General features: G+C 38.3%; 1 protein-coding gene across 14 annotated transcripts in view; it reads left to right on the top strand.

The window, feature by feature from the left end:
* Positions 1-23,310, top strand: part of KMT2C (lysine methyltransferase 2C) — a 203,739-nt gene that overhangs the window by 106,199 nt on the left and 74,230 nt on the right. For 11 of the 14 annotated variants that reach the window (XM_063324375.1, XM_063324376.1, XM_063324379.1 and 8 more), the window contains 9 exons: positions 728-890; positions 1,581-1,752; positions 3,527-3,641; positions 4,404-4,576; positions 5,326-5,486; positions 8,045-8,158; positions 8,958-9,697; positions 18,970-19,089; positions 21,523-21,639. In XM_063324375.1, the coding sequence (XP_063180445.1) occupies positions 728-890; positions 1,581-1,752; positions 3,527-3,641; positions 4,404-4,576; positions 5,326-5,486; positions 8,045-8,158; positions 8,958-9,697; positions 18,970-19,089; positions 21,523-21,639 (1,875 nt within the window). The remainder of the gene's footprint in view (positions 1-727; positions 891-1,580; positions 1,753-3,526; positions 3,642-4,403; positions 4,577-5,325; positions 5,487-8,044; positions 8,159-8,957; positions 9,698-18,969; positions 19,090-21,522; positions 21,640-23,310) is intronic. The other 3 variants (XM_063324381.1, XM_063324377.1, XM_063324386.1) reach the window with 2 other exon arrangements.

Here is a 23,310-nt window from a genome sequence, read left to right as displayed (position 1 = left end):
AGGATTGCCCAGAGCACATTACTCAGGACTGCATCCAGGTGGGTCTTGAAAGTCTCCAGAGAAGGGGACTCCACACCCTCCCTGGGCAGCCTGTTCCAGTGCTCTATCACCCTCACCGTAAAGAAGTTTTTCCTCGTATTTGATCGGAACTTCCTGTGTTCCAGCTTGTGCCCGTTACCCCTCATCCTGTTACTGGGAACCATTGAAAAGAGTCTGGCACCATCCTCCTTCAACCCACCCTTTAAACACTTGTAAACATTAATAAGGTCTCCCTTCAGCCTTCTCTTCTCCAGGCTAAAGAGTCTCGGCTCTCTCAGCCTTTCCTCCTAAGGGAAATGCTCCAATCCCTCCATCATCTTTGTTGCCCTTCGCTGGACTCTCTCCAGCAGTTCCCTGTGTCTCCTGAACTGGGGAGCCCAGAGCTGGACACAATATTCCAGCTGTGGCCTCACCAGTGCAGAGTAGAGGGGGAGAAGAAAAATGCTTTTCTGTGACAGGAAGAACCTTGGTCATCAGCATGCATTTAGAGTGGATTTCGTTAAACATTTTAAGTTGGAAAGACCTGGGAGTGCCACTGAAAGACAGCGCACTAGTTTCCTTCTCCTTGGTATTCACTCCCTTCTGCTGGCCGAGGTGTTCGTCTGTCAAATGAGGCTGGGGATCAGATCTGGCTGAAAAATTACAAGAAAAAATAGATATTGAACAATTTGTTATGTTTGTTTTTCAGCGATGTGCATATTGTAAGCACCTTGGAGCCACTATCAAATGCTGTGAAGAGAAATGTACCCAGATGTACCATTACCCCTGTGCTGCTGGAGCAGGCACATTTCAGGATTTCAGTAACTTGTCCCTCCTTTGTCCAGACCATATTGATCAGGCTCCTGAAAGATGTAAGTACCCAGTATTCAAATGGCACAATTAGTACCAGCTTTTATGAAAACTGCTCTGTGGTAGGATCAGCTTGAGAGTGCAGTTGTTTAATTGTTTAGACCTGCTTTCCTAGTCACTCACATGTGTTAAGGTGTGACAAAGATGAAAATTCATACTCTTCTGTTTTTAAAGCCTGGCAGTGGTGCACAGCAGAGTTAGTTTTTGGTTTTTTTTTTTTTTTTTTTTTTTATATGACAGAACAAGGGAAGGGTTTACTAACAAGGCTTGTCTTCCATCAGGTTTTAGTTCAAATTGACAGCCTTGCTTACTTGCCCTAACTGAAGTTAGAGCAGCCATATTGCAAACACTTCTGCTAAATAATAGGTTTAGATGTGTGTGCTAGAAGCTTTATTTTGTACTTGTTTCAGAGAAGCGTTGGTCCTAAAGCTCTCAGTTTTAATCTTGAGGAGAATAAAACTGCTTCTTTTGGTAAGAGTTTATTAAGGTTTAAAGTGAAAGTACTTTTGTTACGAGAAGATTAGCTGAGTATATCAGAAAACCAAATGAAATGAGTGTAATCTAATAAGTATATTAATTAAATTTGAATTTCATAAGAATGATCAAGTTTTGTATGTGTAAGAACTACTAAAGAATTTCTTGGCTTCATAATTTTGAATGAAATAATAATTGAGAAAATGATTTCTTTGTAGCAAAGGAAGAAGCAAATTGTGCAGTGTGCGATAGCCCTGGAGACCTCTTAGATCAACTTTTTTGTACTACCTGTGGCCAGCACTACCATGGGATGTGCCTGGACATACAAGTTACACCTTTAAAACGAGCAGGTTGGCAGTGTCCTGATTGCAAAGTGTGCCAGAACTGCAAGTAAGTGAGACTTAACGGACGTGGAGGAGGGCAGTCTGAGATTTATGTGCTGTGATTTTAAAACATTTATTGTATTAACTGTTCTTTTTTCCACAATTGTTTCCCCATATATATCTGTTATAATATTATATTAAGTAGCTGATCAAACCCTTGTGTTGGGAACTGTCTTCTAAAAGAGCTGAGCTGGAACTCCTGCGTGTTACTACCAGAGTTACTGTTATCTTGGTAGGTTCTGGAGAGCAGCAAAACCTTCTGACTTTTTCCTCCTTTTATAGGGAGGATTTTTCCTCACATTTACCAAATTAATAGATTAATTTAATGTAGTGCCTTTACAGTCTGGGAACCTGGGCTCTTATGCAGCTGAGGTTTCAGCTGTGCACATACCACACATTGGCTAGGTACCCTGCATTAGGCCCTCTCTTCTGTTTCGTAATATCTTTCAGAGGCAATTAGTGAGTCATTATGAAAACAAAAACATGGCTTAGTTGAACAAAGAAAAAAGTGACATGAGTGACCACGATTGAATTGTTACATCAGACAAATATTGAGACAACGAAACATAATTATTGTGGTATTGTAAGGGTTCACTTAGAAGACTCTGAAGGCTTGTACGCTTGTTCTCATATAACTTAATCTGATGGGCACTTCAGAGTTCTTTCGCTTGCTTGTTTATTGTTTTAAAGGGCTTACTAGAAAAGAAATAAGAGTTTTGTTCAGCTTTAGTCAGATCAGCTGGGATGAAGGAAAAAAGCCACTTCACTGCTGCCTCATATACCTGATTACTCAGTGCTTTGCTGTTTTCCAAGTAGAACACTCGATATTTACTAGCATTCAGATTCCCCCTCTTTAAAGAAGAGTGTTCCCTGATCGCACATAGCTGATAGGAAATGCCAACAATGAAGTTGTAATAGTGGAGCACATTCTAAAAAGTATTCCAAAAAATGTTGTACTGGGTAATTACAGTATTTGCTAACAAACCTTCTCTCCAGAGGAAAAGTAGAACAAAATGTGATGTTTTCACACCTATTACTTTATGCAGTATGGCAGTTTTATGCCAGTGTTGAGGAACAGCATTTTAAGCATATCTCCGTGCAAAGAGAGAACACTTACTGTTTTTTAAAATATCAGGTCTCCCAGGTAATGTAGTAGTATGCAGTAGGTGTAATGCTGTATTTGTGAAGCTTTATCAAGGCAAATCTTGTTGCCTTTAGATATTACCAAACTATTTGTGTTTTTCTCTGCAAATTTATTTTATCACTGAAATTTGTGGTGGAGCTCTGTAATACGCGACTCTAGGAAAATTGAAATCTCTTCCTCTAATGTTTGTTTTGCTCTTGCAGTCATAGTGGTTGACATTGTAGGAGCTCTTGTAGTCAGAGGTGGTGGCTCATTTTTTTTCTTTGGAAAAAATACAGATTGTTGGTAGGAACAAGTACAATTGCATGTTCTTTTCAGAAAGAAAGTACGTATTTCAGATTTTGAACTACTTCAGTACAGAAAGGCCATGAAATGTACCTACACATGTGTAAATGAAAGTGGACCCATTTGTAGAAGTCCGAGTAGTTGCACAGGCTCAGCACTTTGAAGTACGCATAGTGGTCTTCATTCATACTTAAATATGAATATGAGGGCATTATCTTTGGAATTTGTAAGTGGTATTCATATATTTTCATGTACTCAGCTATGTGTCTTCTTGTTTAGACTTTTCATTAAATAGATTTTTTTGTTGTGGCTTGTTTAATTAGTTTTTGTAACCAATTGTTACTTTTCTTAGACATTCTGGGGAAGACAACAAGATGCTGGTGTGTGATACATGCGACAAAGGTTACCATACTTTCTGTCTACAACCTGTTATGGACGCTGTACCAACAAATGGTTGGAAATGTAAAGTAAGTCGAAAGGTTTCAGAATAATTCCTCATCATTATAGGGGCCCAGATTTTGTTATGCGTGTTATGCCGTTCCAGGTGTATTGCAGCCTGCTGTTGCTGTGTAACATAACTTGTTATTTCTGAAGGAATCCCGCTTGTATACAATGATGTGGCTCTACAGCCGCTCTGTGAGGGTGGCTGTCCGTGACGTGGCTGAAGCAGCCTGTGTAGGACAGCAAATCAAACCCTGTAGTGGGTCACTACATGAGAGCTGCTTTCACGCTAATGTAAACTAAAACCTATGCAGTAATATATGTAATCTATACTCAAAGGCTCTTTATATTCAACTACTACTTGCTTACCAGAGTGGCAGTTCTGCAGCTGAAGGGTTCCTTTGCATTTGAGGAGGGCAGGATGAATTTGTTGTTTTATCAGTAACTTTATGAGTAAGTGTAAGTAATAATAAAAATACCATTTCAGCGTAATGGGGAAAGTCACTGTATAGTCAGTTTGTGGCAGTCAGGAGACAACTGAGATTAGCAATAAAAAAGTTTAGTCTCAGAAGAAATACTCCTTTCAAGTCAGGTTGTAGTGCAAGGAAACTCTTCTTGGGGTTGCACAGGCTCTTCATGCTCTATTATCAGATCCTGGATAATTTATTAGTGTTATCAAGGACAGAAACTTTATTTAATTTAATTCAACACAGGAAAATGTCAGTTAATGGCAATTCTGTCACATTGTGAAATATCATAATTAACAACTAAATTCTTGTGATCTCTAGAACTGTAGAGTATGTGCTGAGTGTGGCACACGAACAAGTTGTCAGTGGCACCATAATTGTTTGGTATGTGACAGTTGTTACCAACAGCAAGACAACTTATCTTGTCCTTTCTGTGAAAAACTGTGCCTCCAAGACTTCCAGAAAGATATGTTGCATTGTCACATGTGCAAAAGGTAAGGATCCTACTTTTGGTTAAATCGTATTAAAATGCTTGAATCTTATGATGAGCTGTATGACATTGATGCATTTCTGTGAAGGGTGTAGACTGTTTGATGTACAATGCTGTAGTATCTTGTTGTGCAACATCTTGATCCTTCATCCCTAAATACAATGAACAATAGTAGGTAGCCTTATTTTAATCTTAGCGACTAAGTATTAATTGGCAGTGATCAGAGGTGTGCAGAGAAATATGTGCTGCTGCTGCTTCTTACATTGTGACGTTATTTTGCGAGTAAGCAGACTAGAAGAGTCATCATCCTAACTCCTAAAGACTGTTGTTTGCAGTGGTCTGTTTTTATAACATTTTCTATTATGTGTTCCCTGTTTAATTTTATGTATTTTGCTATGCCAGTAATAAAAAAAAAAGGCACTATTGGGAACCTTTTAAAAATATAGACTGTGTTTCATATTCACTGCTATTCACAGCACTATCTTGCTGTGCAACGTCTTGATATTGCTATATGTGTTGTGGCATCCAGTTGGCTTTAGTGACAGTTTAGATCTTCATGTTTACATTTGTTCAGTGCTTGACATACTGACATATGATGTTTATTTCTCTAAAATTCACTGTAATAAAGCATTTGTTGAATTTTTTTATTTCCCCATAGGAATGGAAAACAGTGTTATTTTCTAATTGATTTTGGCTAGGATACTTTGTATTTTTACTATTAAAATCGTAGTCACACTTATTTAATCTCCCCAGGTGGATCCACATAGAATGTGACAGATCTCCAGGTAGTGAATTGGAGTCTCAGTTCAAAGACTACATCTGCACTCTTTGTAAACAAGGAGAAGGGGATCAGGCTCAGTCATGTGATGTAATGGGCACTTCCGAACTCATTCCTGAACCTGACAGTGTCACAGGTAATCAAACGCAACCTTTGTATTTCCAAAATGCTAGTATCAAATACAAATATATGCAGCTGTCTCACTAAGTCTTTTGTGAACCAGCTGCTCATATTCTGCTCTGTGGAGTTCATCCATTCCTTTATTTAGCAGCAGCTTCTCAAGCAATCCATGGGTGAGCCATCTTTTCAATGTGCTTTTTGGCTTTCTGGCTTCAGGATCCTGTATTTAAAACATGAGCAAGTAAACACCTTAATGGTGGCTCTCAAGCTTCCAGCTCCAGCTTCCCAGCTTGTAGCTGTAAACTTCTCTAATTCTGGGGGGATGTGGTACAGTTCATAAATGTATTCATTTGCCAGCCTAACTCTTTTATTCATTTGTGCCTGACTGCCAGGCACAAGCCAGCTTCTGGTAGATGTTCCTGGAGACCTTCAGTTTTCCTGTTTCCCTCTTGCTACTTGTCAGTCTCATAGTGCCCATTCTCCTCACTATGTCCAGGTAGGAGACAGCAGTGGAAGCTGGACTGTGCTTAAGGGACAGGTATATTTAACTACAGAGCCTTCAATCAAGTGTCCTTTCTCAAAACAATATATGATTAGTCATCTTATTTCTGAGAGATTCTTGTCTAAATGGACAAATCAAGCAGAAGGTGAAAAGGGAAGTTGTAGAGAGGTGTAAAGAATTTTTTAAAAAAAAGTAACAGTAAGGAACAGAGAGAACTTGGATCTGCTGATCTGAGTCTGGTGGGTCATCTGCAAGAGCTGTGTAATGAACTCCCAACTGAATGCCTTTGTGTATTTGACACCACGTGCTCTGTTGGACAGCACGTTCAGGCTGAATTTCCTAAGTACAGTTGTGGTTAAATTTGGAAGCAAGGTAAAATCTAACAGATTAACTGAAGTACCACTGCCATGTGCGTTTTCGATGCTTAAATAGCAATGCTTATGCATTGATCTTTTTGTTAAAAGAAATTGATAGCTCAGTTGCGTAAGTATCTGTGTTTTCGAAAGCCTGATGCTTTTTGACTGGAAAGGGGAAGTGTTGGACTGCAACAGAACTCTAATTCTTGTGTGTTAAAACAGATGTTTTGTGTAAACAAGTCATTTTCTCTGATGTTAGCCTGTACACATAAGTGGATACCTTTCGTGAGCAGTAAAGAAATGATGAAAAAGATGATCCTGGAGGAAGGGCAGTGACAGTAGGTAAATGTATGTAAATGAGCAGAAGTCATCTGTCAGTGAACACGTGCACCAAGTTAGAGAAGGTGGCGGCTTCAGCCTTTGAAGATCACTTCCATTCTGAAAGGTTAGTAGAGGCTGTTGGACTGTCAGGCAGTGTATTTACAACAGTTAGGAAGATGTCCAAGTAATATCCAAAACTTACACTGGAAAAACTCCCAGTCTTCTACTGAAAACCCTTTTGAATAAGTAACAGGTTTATTTGAAAGGCTAAAGTTTTAAGTAATAACTTCTGTTAGGATTTGTAGCGAGTAGAAGCATTGACAAGCATACTCTTCTCCCCAGGGAAGAACAGGACTGTCATCTCAACTACTAGGAGTAATGTGGAGCTATTACATCAGTACAGTTATGCAGTGTTTTAGACCCAGGAGAGCACTTTTGTACACTAAAATCGGATCTGGAGCCAATCTAAATGATCGTTTCCTCAAAGTTAAAATATCACTTTAAAGTTGGCAAAGTCTGAGAGCAGTTTTTAGGTGCTAAAAGTAGCATCACCTAACGCTTCCTGGGTTTTTGAACTTTAAAAGAGACGTTCCTGAACAGAAAACTGTATTCATTTGACTTTTTTTTCTGCTAACATCTGCGGAGGATCAGTTCCTTTTGAGTTAACGCTTACTATATACTTCGTTTTTCCTGCTCCTGCTTTGTCTGGTGCCTTTTAATGCCTTTTCCCTTAGCTGAAAAAGCTTTTACATGAGGAAAAAAAACCAGTATTTCCTGTTTCTGTGCTCTATAATGATACTGTCAGCCAAAGAAGTGCTCAATAGTTCCTTTTCCATGCAAATTCCTTTATTTAATATGAGGAACTCACAGATTAACTCACTCACTCTGTGCCACAGATTAAAGTGGCAAAATTTAGTTTTCATGTTGTTGAACAGGTAGGTTGAAAATCAGTGTTCCACATGCTGATAGTAGATGGAACCTCATATCCATGCCATAAGCCATTACGGCATTTGTATAAAAAAATTGAAGTCTTCATGCTACAAGTTCTGTTGAATTTAGCAGACTGGAACTTGAGAAAAGACTTTTTTGTATTGCTTAGGTAATGCGAAAGTCTGTGACTGTGTAAATTAAATTTTCACAATTAGGTGCATATAATTGCTTTACAGACATTTTTCACTATCTGAAATATATAAAACAGCTTCAGTGTTAATGAGAAAAAGGCTCTTAATCTTTAAGAAGTAGCTTTCTCATTGACCTGATTTGTCCTAACTGCTATCATATTGTTAAATATCATTCTCTTTAGCCAAAAAGTCAAACAGTGACAGCAACTACTGATGCCAAAGTAATAGAATAAACATTGTATCAATTTTGATAACTTCTTTGCCTCTCCTTAAGCTTGTACAAATGAAATGGAAATGGAAAGTGGTGGAGAGGATGCAACATTTCAGGAACAACCCCTTACTGGTGATGGCCCTGGTCAAGAATCAGCTGTTGGATGTGTCACAGACGGTAAGAAAGAGTTTCGCAGTCTGAGAAAATGCCAGTACAGAATCCTTCAGAACCCTCTTCCATTCAGTAAGGTTTGTGGTACTTTATAAATTTAAGAGGAAAAGGTGCCTGGAAAGGAGACAGATTGCATCAGTTCTGCTGTCTGAACTCTCAAGCAAGAGTATTAACTTTCTTGCTGAAGAAATATTTTATTGACGGTCTTCAGAATATTTGTGTAGGAGAAAGTTGTTCTACTTTTCTGGCGGGACTGGCTTTCTTCAAAAGCTGGAAATGCAGCTAAATGCTTGTGTACACTGAAGGTTTATAGTAAAAACCGCTATTTGTTGCTATTCAAATGCAGTCACACACACTTTAAGTCTTTTTTGTTTGTAGCTGCAAATAACTGGATTGGATTAATTTTCCCTGGTGTGTTTTGGGGCACGCTGTAGGTCTTCTTCCCAGTTTATATTATTTGTGGTTGTAACTCCACAAATATCTTTGGTTAAGGATCTCTTCTTTTAGCTGCCTACCTGGCAATCTGTATTCGGATTCCTCAAAAATTAATCTTGGCCCTACTTTCTTGTGATTTGCTCTGCTGTGTTTCCAGGGAAGAAAAATAATGAACTAAACCCATAGACTACTATAAATGTAGGTATAAAGAAAGATATTTATGAAGTATATTTTAAGCTACATATTAAATTCACTTCAGTAAAGTGATATGGACTTGCTGTACTTGATGTGTACCAAGTATACTTGTTGACCGGTACATCTGTGTAAGTTTTTCTTTTTCGCACTGAGCCTTTAATATGGTTGTACTTAGTTACAGGCATATCACCAGAAGAGAAGACCACAGAACTGGAAACAGAAGTCTCTGTTGAAATTAATTCAGCTGAAATGGAAATATCTCCTAAAAAGACACCAGCATCTGGTGACAGTCAGACTGAGAAAACGATGGAAGTGATGGAAGGTGTTCAAGCTGTGATACAGCAAGAGTTAGACAAACAAGTGGAAGAGACACAGCTACCACAAGGTAGTGTGGAGGTGTCACAAGTATCCACAGTAGACTCTCGGTCTCTGTCTTCAGTACCTGAGACCATAACTGTGACGCCAGAAATACGGGAGACTGAAAGTAAAGGAGATATTTGTATTCCTGTAGAACAACAACTGGAAATAACAAAAGTACAAAAAGATGTAGAAAAAGAAGAAACCCATGAAAAGTCAGAAGCACCAGCTCTTCTAGAAGCAGAAACTACTTCTGCAAATGAAGGTGTTGCAAATAGTTCACTAGTTGGAGACAAACCCCTAAAATCACCAGCTGAGACTTACCCCTCACTTCCCCCATCAGTTAATATAAACAAGACAAATGTGTCTTCCTCGCCAGATGTTTCATTAGACTTGCATTCTGCACGAGATGTCCAGCACGCTCAGCCCCCAGCACTGCCTTCCGCTGCTGGGAGCACTCTCCCAACAACTTACATATCAGTCACTCCAAAAATTGGCATGGGAAAACCAGCCATCACCAAACGCAAGTTTTCTCCTGGAAGACCCAGATCCAGACAGGTAAGCGTGTAGAATATTTCTTGATACGTTTATGAAGCACATAGTTCAAATTTCAGTGCATGTAATGCATTAAATCTGCCTATTTTTTAGGACGTAGTCTGCATTTAGTCTTCTAAGTGAATGGTAGTCTGTTCCTTACAGAAGGTAATTTCACGTTAAATAATTGAGAGATCGAACATCATAAGGGTTCACTAGTGAGAATTAAAATTTCTTTCAGCTCGTGCTTAGAGCAAAATAAAAGAAAATTTGTTATATTTTTAATACATACACTACAAATGCAGATATACATAATGTTGTACCTTTTAACTTATCTCTTAATCTTTTTCATATATGTATTTATTTTGGCTAGTACTTTCAAAGTGTGTTAACATTTCTGAAACTGGCTTTATAGAAAAACCTGCAACAACAACTGTTCCTGTCATGCTGTCAGATATTATTTTGATCAACATTTTTAATGGTGTTGCAAATAATTTGATGGTTTTGTTACATTAGCAAATTCTACAAAGAACTATCTGGTACAAATGGTTGTGGTTTGACTCGGATTAAATTTGATAAGTGAAAAGAATCCTTAAGTCTGTCGCCTTCTGCAACATCTTGCTCTCTATGCGAGTCGTGTAGTTGTGGGGATAATACTTCATCAATCTGTAGGATTTATTTTGTGTTTGCAAAATTCTACACAAAAAGTATGTCAGTGTGACAGATTAGTGTTTCATTTCTGCTCTCGTCACAATTTATTTTTAGTCTTTGGGATTTCTAGGTTGATGATTTCATGCTTTTCTGAACTTAGCTTTAAAAACCTTTTTATGTATTGCACAATTCTTTCCATTTTTACTTGTTACCTAAGGGTTCAAAATTATTGCTTCCTAAGAAAAGGTATGAGATAGTGTTCTGGAAGGGCTAAAAGTATATAGTAAAGTCAATAAACATACTATAAGAAATTAAATTTGGAAGGTTTTAGAGTATCCCTGGGGTTTTTTAACCCTCAAATGCATGCATGTGTAAAAATCATTTTTCTTAATAGTCTGTACTGTCCTTAAATTATTATTTTTTTTTTCTCAGCTTATGATGAAAAGTGAAGAGGGGTGGGGTTCTTAGGCAGTCTAAAATGAATTCAGTTGTTCTCTTGGGGAAGTCTGTTTGTCTTCTTTTGTGTTCCAGTAAGAGTTGTATTTATTTCTTTTACCCCTGCTCTGCATGGGAACCAGCATGATGATACTGGTACTAAAATGAACCACCAGAGAACCCACTGAGGAAAACATGAAGGCTGGCCCCAACTGTAAATGCCTGTAGCAGAATAGATAAGCATCTTAAAAGAAACAAAACAAAACAAAATCAGCTGTAAAAATAGCAATTTGTATATTCTGTATAGATATTAACCTCTTAATACGTGATGTGAGTGATGCAAATAAACTGAGTGGAATTACAGTTTACAAGTCAGGTGTAACACAAAATCCTAGCTGTGATGCTCAGTCAATACAATCTGGTCAACAGTTTGCAAATTGTGTTTTAAAATACAAAGGTGCTCAGCAGTGCCGTCTGTAGAACTGAACAAGTTACTTGTAAAATTCATGATCTGTCCTGTAAAAGTATGTGAGAAGTCTGTTAAGGTTCCTTTTGATTTCGATTATCTTTGTCTTGCACTTTAAACACCTATGAAGCTGGAACTTTTGTGAAATTAATAGCAATTTTCTGCGAAGAAAAACTCGTACATACTTTGTTTTAAGTCCCAGTACGTTTTCTTGCTTTCTGCTGATTATTCAGTTTTAGCACAGATTGGCACCTCGTGGAAATCAGTGAAAAACTCTCTTGAGTAAGGGCTGAAAAAAAATAAGACCCCACAGATACTTGATTAATGAAATATACACCATTTTTTTCTGACCAGTAGTCTAAATTCAGCTTAACTAGTTGGTAGGAATCCTTTTCAGACTCTTCATCGGTCAGTTTTTACTTTTGTTCATCTCATTTTCCAAGTTGGACATGAAGATACAAGTCTTGTACCTGTAGATAAAGTCTTGAAATGAAAAAAGAGAAAAAACTTGTATATAGTAGATGTTTTCTAAACCCAGCTTTATTAGAACCTTATTTCTGCTTTAACTGAACTTGGGAGTTCTGTGTTTACTTTGCTGCAGTTAGATTTTTCTGGGTCACTGTGCAGTAAGGATATATCATATCCTTATATATATCCTTCATATATATATATATGAAAATATATCATATTTTCAGAAATATGGGTATGCTTTAAACAGTGACAAAATTATCTCTGGTGCTGCAAGTTTGCCATGTTCGCTTCCTATGTTGGGCCTTTGCTGAGGGACTGAAACCTGTCAAAAGATGATCTGCAGAGTGTAAGTAAGAGATTTAGCAATGTCCAGTTACAGGTAGGTGCTTTCCTTTTGAGCAAGGTGTAATTGGACAAATCCACAATAGGTCAGGCATGTGTTTAAATGTTTTAGCCTTTGAATTGCACGCAGAAATTGGTTTAGGTTTAGGTTGGTTTTCTTAATTAATATTTTTGATGTAAACATTAAGGTTTTTTTTAAAGAATTGCGTACTTTTCCAAATCAAGAGTTGCGGGCTGGGAGCAGAAGCCTCTAAATATATTTGATTGTCAAAGAACACCTTGTGTTTTTATCTGAATTCTGCTCAATTTATGTCTTCTCAAAAAGTGCGCCTTAGATGTAGTGATTTTTTTAGTTAATATTTGTTCCAGTTCTCTGGGGAAAAAAAGCTACATTTTTCTGGTATTTGTGCCAGCAGGCCTAGTATGACTTTGTTTATAATCAACTCATCGTATGTGATTTTAGAAGCTGATTCACAAATTGGCAAAAGAAAGAAGAATCCTCATAGCTGTAACCATAATCCTTCTGATGCTCTCTCCTGCCGACCTTCAGTGCTCTCCAGACACTTCCGTGTGCCGGGGTCGGGTTTGGCTTCCTCTTACATGACCATTCTTTGGGGCAGGTTTGAAAGCAAGTAAGCAGGCTTTCACCAGGTATAAAACCAAAGAATTAAGGCCTGTTGTTTCTTTATGTCATACTCTACAGACACTTCAAAACGGATGTTTTCTCCCAATTCTGGCTTAGGGGGAGCACCATATTGGGCAGGTGCTGGCAGCTGAGAAAAGTGCTGCTTTCTGCTGTTCCTTCTTATTTTTCAGGCCAAGTGTGGCCTCACCGCTGAAGAAGGGACTTAATTTAAAACATTTTAGCCTGACACAATGTTCCAGTGCTTGTCTGTCTGAAGATGATCACATTGATCTGAAACAAGTAAAAAGTTGAGAAAAAAAAATCTGGAGGAAAAAATGCTGCTATGAAGTTCTAGGTATAGCAGTTCGGAATAAACCAGTTCTTTGCTGGGTGTCACTAAAGAGGAATTTTGCCTTCTCAAAAGCAGATTAAATTTAATGGGTCTGAGGTGTGCTTCTTTCTCTTTAGAAAATAACACATAGGGCTGTTGTGTCGCTTTGTGTCAGGACCTCGGTTATGGGATACAAAGGTTGCCTTGCAGCTGGATGAGTTCTTAGGGACATGCCTTAGAGGGCAATGAAATAAGAAAGGTTACACAAATAGGATTGGCTTATTTTTAGCGATTAAAGAGGTTGCGGCTCCTATAGGCGGTGAAGCTAACATTGGCTGCGCAGCTGCTTTCTTTTGTTGCACAAAGGAACCGTCGTTGCAGAACTACTTGCTTGTCCAGGACTGCACAGGTTTAAAATAGATACTCCATCAAGAGTCTGATTACTCTGCGGATGCAGCAGACAAGCCAACAGTAGCCAGTTTCTGTAGGTGTCAATATTCTTCACTTTCTCCTAAAAGATTTAAATCTTCTAATACGTAATTTACCTGTTAAAATGTCCTGTTCCTGTTTAAAAAAAAAAAAAATATAAAAAATCCATTGCAATGGGTTGATTCATAGGAAGAAGAACACACACACAAAAAAAAGTCTGGATCCTGAATATGTTGCTCCTCAATTTTACAAGACGCATGCTTCACTGAAGGCAGGGGTATCAGATTCTGATTTGGATTTGTTTTCGTTAATGTATTGTGCTGGGTAGTAGGATGAATTATTATCCCTTTCTTCAAAATCTATTAATACAATTGCTAATAAAATATATTTGAATAATTACTCGGTTTTGCTGTTGAATACAAAGTTATGCATAATCTGAAGTGATTCCCTGTATTGGATCTTTATAGTTTGCATTTGTAATAGGCTTTAGTGATGTGTCTGCAGCTCCACTGCATCGCTCCTATTTTGAAAGGACTAAAATCCATCTCACAACCAGTGAAGACAATATTCTGCTTAAAACTATCAGTGTTGTCATCACCACCCTTCTCCCCCCCTAGTATTTTTGCAGGCATCACTACCTTGGTTAGAAGCAACAGGAGAAAATCCATCTTCTAAACAAAAGGGGAGCTATGTATAAATCAACATATAGGTACAGTTACACTGATTAAAATTGCTTTTGCTGGTACAAAATTTTGTTCTGTGTCAGCATAAGTAAGGTGAACTTCTGCTAACGGTGTTTGTTAGGAGAGCATATTATCCATACCTTCAGCGACAGGTAATCTTTAAATCTGCATCCAGCCCAGTGAGAGCACCCTCGACTGAGGGAGTCTAGTGATAGGACAAGGGATAACAGTTTCAAACTGAAGGAGGGTAGATTTAGAATTAGGTACTAGGAAGAAATTCTTTACTGTGAGGGTGGTGAGACACTGGCACAGGTTGCCCAGGGAAGCTGTGGTTGCCCCATCCCTGGAGATGTTCAAGGCCAGGCTGGATGGGGCTTTGAGCAGCCTGGTCTAGTGGGAGGTGTCCCTGCCCATGGCAGGGGGGTTGGAACTGGATGAGCTTTAAGGTCCTTTCCAACGCAAAGCATTCTATGATTCTCTGATCTGCCAGGCTTAGCCTCTCGCTGACTTCCCGTGGCTTTTGATCCATGGACTGTCTCTTTTATGTTTCCGTTATCCTGCTTCATACTGGAGCCAAACTGGTTTTTACATATATGCGAAATTCAGTTGTTCATAGATCAGAGATACTCGCTAGTAGCTGCCAGTGTGATAAAGTCTTTACAGTGCAGTCCTCAGAGTTGGGTCTGTACAGTGTCTATGTATCTGAATTAAACAAATGTGAAATAGTTATTTTTGCAACAGCACTGTGTGCTGGAAAGCATAATATGAAATTAGTAAGTGGAGGGCATTACAAAGAGGTGAGAATGGTCTGTAGAATAGTATTGAAAAGAAAATAATAAGTTTCTACTGTTTCTGTTTTACCGTTAAGTTTTATTTTAGAATGAGTTCCATGGAAAATACTATTATTAGGGGTATTTAATTTTCGTCATGGAGATACTGGTGATCGCTATTATATGGCTCACTACATATTTCTAGGTGTTTTAAGAGATTTTCTAAAATGACACTCAAAAATGCAAAGCATCGTGATGGGTCTGGATGTGTGTTCTTTCTTGGGTATTATGACCTTTTTGCTGTCTTCAGTTACTCGGTGCCACTTAAGCTTGTTGTTGCATGCATGGTAGGTGTTTAAAAAAAAAAAGATCAAAAAGGGTTTTGTTCAAGGATTAGTTTTTGTTATGGTTCTTACGTTTTATTTTTTTAATGAGGGGAGCTATATTTTGAACAGATTAAATTTTGTTCATGACCCTAAAATTACATTAAATATTAAAATGCAAATCCAGGTTTGTGCATTTGCAATTGCAGTAGATTTCATAAAGCGTTAAGCACCTAAACACAGTCAGTGGTAATTTAGTGAGATCTCCTGACCCCTGCTGACATCGGGTTTCCTTTTGTTACAATTTACTTGCAGCTGTGTTGTTCAATTTCGAGGACTCAAGAATATGATGGAGAATTAGAACTTCCTGTTTCTGTCACAGTACATAATTATTGCTGTGGTTCTGATGTAAATGAACTGAGTAGAACTTTCTCTTCAGTGCTGTGTGGTAATAGGCATTAATTAAAAGCCAAAATATAATTAGTGCATCTCTTTGATGTAATTCATTTGTTCGTAGTATTGTGGAAGTGTGTGTTTTTAATTAAGTTTATCTGACCAAGAATTCGTATGTTTCTGATCTACAATAAAACTTGGATTAAATTTCCAATTTAATTCTTAACAATATGGTTCATGAATCATATACAATTCATTTTGTTTTGGAAGACCAAGTATTTCATATTGAGATTTAATATTCTATTAGCTTTTTAATCTTTTGAATATACTTAATCACCAGAGAAGTGTATCTTCTTAAAAGGAAAATAGTTTTGTATGTCCCAAATAAGAGTAGGTAGTTTTAGTCTTTGATTAGGTATTTTCAGCAAGTTTGATATCTTGAATTTTGACCTTTAGCAAGCGTGTTGCCCCCCTTGTAGATTGATGTAAAGATTGTTTCCAAGATACACAGATTTTCTTTGAGTTGCCATATTATAAGAACAGTTACTTACTGTGCATTATGAATTTAGAAATATAGGGACACTGTACCTAAAATTCAATGAATGTTTTAACTTTTATCTTGCTAACATTCTTTGATTTTAAAAATATGTCTCGTATAGCAAAGGTAAATCTCCTATTCCACAAACGTGCTGATGCTGTTGCTAACTAGTGTGACAGTGCTCAGTAAAAACATGAGATTTGGACAGAGAACTGACTAATAAAGCACAGTGCTCCTGATTTGACAAAATCAGACTTCAGTCTTGCCATTTCCACCTGGTGGAAGTTGCGGTGGGCTGGAGGAGTGGGATTCACCCAGCCGCAAATACCTGCAGTGTTAGAGATCTGTTGTAGTCACCCTGAGGTTCCCGTTGGAGCCACTGGAGAGAAGTGGGGACGTACAGGGCGAGACTGATCTGACACCTTCCATCCCATGCCATGAGATGCCTTCTACAAGCACCCGTCTCCCTTTGCTGACCATGCAGGGGGCCCAGGGTGGTTCAGCACAAGAGTGATGTGTGTTTCAGAGGAGTCACCCCAGGAGTGTGTTTGGGTAGGTGTATCCAACCTCCGTTTCTGTGGAAGTTTGCTTGGGTTCTTTCTGCCCGTTTCTGGCTTGGTGCAGTTGTGTCTCTGTTATGCCATGAATATTGTGCCCTTATGTCCTGGATGTGAACAAGGACTTTGCAGGTGCAGAGGGTTTCTGCTCAACGCTATTCCCCTGTTAGACGTTGTTGATCCTTTTGATCTGCTGAGTTATCTGCGTGATAACCATCTAACTGAAGCCAAGTAAAAAAACTGGGATAGCAGAATCTTCCAATGTAAGGTATTTAATGAAGCGTACTCACTGTAACCCAAGTGCAGGTGAGCAGTTGCTGGCACTAGCAGTTCAGCTGGAGTATTTTTTTCGAAGCATCTTGGCAGGGGGAGGACAATGGAGGGAAGCTGAAAACAGAGGTGACCTTCGCGCCACTAAGCAGTTCATAGCCTGTGTGTCTCTGTACCCCTTGTGTGGACAACATTGTAAAGTGGTGGGTTTTTTTGGTTTTTCTAAACTGTTACATTGTCCATGTTCCCTTTACCATGCAGGCATAACTAAACTCCTAGAAAGCAGATTTATACTGAATACCACCATGTCCACACTGTGGGTTGTACCACTTGCCAATGTTAGCATTTTTAAAATGCAACTTCTGTGCATAATTAGACTTTTAGGTCACTGACAACCTTTTTCTTTTGGCTCTGTTGTGCCAGTTTGAATACTGAGCTATCTGAGCAGCCGTAGGTTACTCCCTCCCCAACTCTGCAAGCAGAAGGTGTCACATGAGCTTTTCCTCCTCTGCTCCAGGGTAAGTGAGATGTTGGCTCATACCCACCTTCATCAGCAGATTGAGCTAACCTGGCCGTGCCTTACATGGGTCACAGAGGTCTTGCCCGGGATCCTTCTGGCCTGAAATCAGTTGAGGCATAGCCCTATTTTCAGCCAGCACGGCTGTTAGCAAAATACCGATTTACAGTCTGAGATGAATATGTGTTTTGATGAGTTGTTGATTCCAAAGAAACTGTTTCCTGCACATTCTTGATGGAGAATGTTTCATTTCAGAAACCCCCCACGTTTTGCAAAGCTGTGTCATTTTTCTTAATGCTTGTATAGACCAGTATTCAAAAGCACAAGCGTATTTGGGCTTGCCCATGTGAGCAGGGATGAATGTGTGAATAGTTGGGACTATTAGTATGCATAATGTCATTCCATAGCATCCATGCGATTCTGCTGCTGAATGTCATTCTGGAGAAGGTAAACCTATACTTTTCATCTGTTTTACTTCTCATCTTGGTATTCATTTTTTTCTTACTCTCGTAAACTTAGAATTAGGAAAACCTATTATTCTTCAACTATTCTAATTTGTAAATTCAGAATGAAGTTATTTATGATGGCTGTCTCCTGCAGACTTTTCTCAGGGTTCGAGGAAGTCTTCCACAGATTTTAATGTGTATGAGGAACTTCAGCGGGTTTTTTTTTCTTTTCCATCTTAGCACTTTCTTCTTGTTTTGCTGTATTTCTTGTGACAGTTATACAGTATCTCACTGTGGTGGGAACTATATAAATAAGGATAATAATCAATTAGTTGAAAAGAGTTTGTAGGTACAGCATATGGATGTATATTACTACATGTATATAATAACATATTAAAATTTGATACCACAGCGTAAAATAAAAACACTGGGGTAAAAAAAAAAAATTAATAGTGGAGTTTTCTAATGGTTTGTTTGTGGCAGACTTGCAGGAGAGAGATACTTTGTTAATTACCATGGCTGTTTTTCTTTTCTTTTTTTCCCAGTGGTTTATTTATATTCCTTTTGTTTCACACGCTTCTCTGACTAGTTGTTGCTGTGATTGTCAGTAGTTTAGACTCAAAAGTCGACTAAGGCCACCTGTTCTTTCAAAACGTGATTTGAAGTGTAAAAGGGGATGGTGTCATCTCAAACTACTGTCGTCTTTTGATGCAATAAAATTTAGGGATATAACTTGTTATGATTGCTTGCTTTTGATTTGTATTGTGCTTTGTTTATAAAACTCATTTTATTGTACTTAACCATCAGTTGGAGGTTAATGTTTGTTTTAGTATATGTTTCAATGAGAACCTAAAAATTTCCCACCTTCCTCTCAGTGAACTAATTGACTACTTAAGTTAACGTAGAATTGCCTATGCCTGCATGTGCTTTGCTTTTCAGATTTTTTTTTTGTTGCTTGCTTTTTTTCTTCTTTTTTTCCTTTTTTTTTTTTTTTTTTTTTTTATGTTGCAAAGTTTTATACATCTATTTTCTCACCTACCGTATCCTAGGGGGCTTGGAGTACCAATAATACAGTCAGCCCACCTTCCTGGTCCCCAGACATTTCAGAAGGTCGGGACATTTTTAAATCCAGACAGCTTCCTGGCAGTGCCATTTGGAGCATCAAAGTGGTAAATAATTTGAATTTATTTTCATGTATCCATTGCTATCTTTCTGCTGTAGAGACTAGTGATGAAATTCTGTATCTCACAACTGAATTAATCTTCCATTCTATTACTGTTTAAGGCCTTTAAAAATTATTGAAACTCTGGAGCTTTCAGGTTAAAAAAGTGTGCTTTCCAGAGTGTACAGTACGATGGCATTGCCCTGATTTTCAATGGCAAAGAATAGCTTGTATTACCAATTTTTTGTGTGTGCTGAGTACTTCACTTTTTGTGGTTGGCTTTACATAGCTGTCAAAAAAAATTACCTGAGAAGGAAAATGTCCTTAAGACTGGCAGCAAGGTAAGCCAGGCACGGAAAGGAGCAGAGGTCTGAAGGTGGCCTGCATTTGTTACTGTGGAGAAATCTTGCGGAGTGGATTCAAAGTGACAGCGTTTTTAGCTTATGGGGGGGAAAAAATAACAACTTTCCTACCTCATTAGGTGGACCAAAGCTTGTATCCACAGTGACGTTTACCATTAAAAACACCTGAAGAAACTAAGTGGAATTATTACTTTTAAATAAAGGCAAAAAAGCTAAATGATGAATCTCTCACAAATAGCTGTAGCTTCCCAATGATTTATTTTCATCTCACTTTAACTCTCATGCTAATTTTATTTTAATTTGACATTAGCTTAGCTTTTGCTGCTTTGAGCATTAATTTCCAGCTTAATATTCAGCATTAACATTGATACAAGTATGTGCTTATTCCTGTTACTAGTTGTGTGAAAATAACAATACTGATACCTGGCCTGAAACAGGCAAAATAAGAAACATGGCAGAAGAGTTTACATCTTAAAAAAATTGATGCTTCTATGTCCCGTGTGTGCATATGTATTAACTCCATATATATGTAAGGACAACATTTTTTCTTTCACCTTAGTATATATAACTACTTCAACCATCAGTAACATCCTCCCTTTTGCTTCCTAAAATAGCATTGTGTTACATTACCTCATTGTGTAAGAGTAAGTCAATTTAATTTCTCTTCCCATTAATAGATGGATGTTAATAAAATTTTAACATCGGGATGCTTGGATTCTCCCTTTAATTATGACCATAAACTTCTATATCTTCTTTAAAACAGGAGTTGGCATATTTGAAAAATATTGTTGGTAATAATGAGCCCATAGTGCTGCTTTCCATCCAGGAAACTCCTGTCTCCATCAGTAAAGACTGTTCATGTCTGTTGGCCACACCATCCCCAAGGAGCTTTGTGGTTCCATCAACATTGTTTTATTGAGTAACTGTTTTGCCTTCGTACTAAAAGTAGTTTCCAGCAAACGTTTGGATGCAGGCACCGTATCTAGATACTCTGGATGGAGTCGGGCTGTATTAGGAGCCGAGATTATTCACAAATTTGAAATGCAAGAAATAATCTGATTCCTTATTTCATAGTAGGAAGAGTGCTTATTTGAGTATATGCCATAATTATTGTCAGTTGTACAGATCAGAGGCTCTGAAACACGTTGTAAAGATGTCTGATATACCAGCCAGAACATTGGGACATTGTGAATGTGTTCTTTTTCTCTCTGGAAGTGATTAGGGAGGATTAAGGATCCTCTTTGTGTTTAATTCATTTTGAAATTAAAAAAAAATAATAATTTCAAACTCAGTCACAGTATTAATATCAGGTAATTATTATTGAAAACATACTTGCTTTTCCGCAGTTAATTGTAGTTGAACATACTGTGAATACTCCAGAACATACAACGCTGCAACTGTGCGCGTGCGTCTAAAATAAAGAAGGGGAAAAAAGCAGCTGTCTAAAAATAAGTGGATATTTTCTAAGAAAAGTATCATCTTATGGGGAATGTCAATCTGAGTGTAATTGATATAATTAATATAAAAAGCTCTCTCTGTATCTGCTGAATTAAGAGAATTTGATGGAGCCAGCTCCTGCTTTGCTTTGGGAGCAGGATTGAGTCCTAATAAATTCCAGTTTTTGCATGATTATTCATAGCATAAGAAAAGCATCAATGATTGCAAGTAATCAAGTGTCCAGACCCTATTCAGAAGTCCCACGACTGTCTGAGCTGACTGTTTAAAAAGAAAAGAAAAATGAATCACAGAATAGAGCATATTTGTTTTGGATACTTCGCAACTGTGGAAAAAAACCCCACATTTCTGTATTTCCAGTTATTCCTGAGCAGAAAATAAACATTTCTGGTTTTGGCTGCTTTCTTACTGGTGATAAAGGTGATGATATTATGTCATGTAAGTAGTTAAAGGTATTTCACAATGATTTATGCAGTGACTTAGTGATTATGGCCTCATGTTCGCTTGAAATCATAGGGTGGTTGTTTACTTATGTTTTTCTCTAGATGAATTGAACAAGTTTGATATCCCATATAACAAAAGAACTTCAGGTTGCATTTAAATTGTTATCTTATATTGAATAGGGCCGTGGATCAGGATTCCCAGGGAAGCGGAGGCCACGTGGAGCGGGTCTTTCAGGAAGAGGTGGCAGAGGTAGATCAAAACTGAAAAATGGAGTTGGGACTGTAGTCATTCCAGGGGTAAGAACATTTATTTTGAAGTCACATTGTGGTCTGTTAATGTAAGGTAATTTTATTCAGCTATAATTCTTGTATTAAAATACTGTGTAAAACCAAAGAGCGTTAAAAAGCAGGGGTATTTGATAAAGCCTGGCTGTTACTGAGTGTTTGTGATGGAGAACTAGAGCACTGTAGCTTAATGGACCTGGAGCAATTTTATGCTGCTCTTGCCGCTTAAAGGCACTACCGTTGGGAGTCTTAGAGTACTCCTTCCATTTCCTCGGGTGGAAAACATGCTGGGTAGATGCAGCACTCACTGCAACAACAGAAAAGGGGAGAGCAAGGCTTGTGCATGAGAACGTAACCGCAGCCAAAGCGGATCACAGCAGAGGTTTTACCCAGGGGACCAAAACTGAGTGCTGGGGGAAGTGTGCAGAAACAGAAGCGGCCTAGAGAAGGAGCCACTTCAACGGTTTGTGGCTTGGGGACTTGCTGAACAGGAGAAGGTATCTTTGTCCTGGGCAGCATGTGTTGGAGCTTTCTTTCATGAATTTGTCTACTCACTTTTAAAAACATTTGGAAACCATGTTCATGTTTTTTAGTTCTACAGCTCATCGACCTGTTGTCTTAAATTGCTGCTTGCTGGTTTTGCTGCCTGCTCCTTACTGCTCTTACAGAAGGGGCAGTGAAGAGTTGTTTCCTGTTCACCTCCTCTGCCCCATGCCACTCAGTTTCTACACATCTCTGTCATTTTTGCTCCTTCTCCTTCCACTCTTTCCTTGCTAGTCTGGAGAATCCCAGTATTTTGAGTTGTTCCTTGTATGGAACCTATTCCATATTTTTGATCATCCTTGTCACTTGTTTTGTCATATTAATTTTTTTACTTTTTGAACTGTCATCTGCCTTTTCATAGCCCGGCACTCAGCTTTATGAAGAACTTGTGCAGTTCTTCACAGTTGTCTGTCCTTTTTTATTACTCTGAATATCATAATACTGTTGGCAAGCTTTGTCACCTTGCTCCTCGCTGGGTTTTTCAGATTGCACACAAGTGGGTTGAACACCACGGCCTGTTAGCAGACATCCCTATCAGATTCCACTAATGCTATTCTCCCACATAGAAAACTGATAATTTATTTCATGTCTTGTGTCAATATAGGAACCATTCCTCTAATTCTATGTCAGTTTATCATTTTTTTTAAGGAGCATTGGTGAGGGACTTTGGCAAATGAATTTGGTAATGAAGTAAGTTACATCAGTCAGATTTCCCTGTCCCCAGGCTTGCTGACTCCTTCAGAGAGCTCTGATAGATCCTCATTTACCATAATTAAAGCTTCCTTCACTGTTTAACAAAACATAATTCATATTAACGTGGCAGCAGGTTCTCTGTTATGATCGAATGTCAGATATTCTGTAGGGATGGTACATGGCTTCCCCCCATGAGGAAGCAGTAGTTGCATTTGCCGTCCTTCATACTTACCGCCCTGAAGGGATTCTAAGCAAGTCGCTGCTCACCACAATTGATAGTTAAACTATTTCACCCTTGAAGTCCTTTTAAAACTCCAAAATCCTACACAGTCCTGGTCTGCTCTGAGGGATTTTGGTATGAAAAACGTGGACATCTGGACTGCAAAAAATTCAGGTTTTTTTCCTGCTATGGACTTGGCTTCTTTGAACTTGTAAAAGTTCGGTTAT

Source organism: Chroicocephalus ridibundus, chromosome 2 (genome assembly GCF_963924245.1).
Source record: "Chroicocephalus ridibundus chromosome 2, bChrRid1.1, whole genome shotgun sequence".
Taxonomy (NCBI): Eukaryota; Metazoa; Chordata; class Aves; order Charadriiformes; family Laridae; genus Chroicocephalus; species Chroicocephalus ridibundus.
This window is presented reverse-complemented; position numbering and strand designations above follow the sequence as displayed.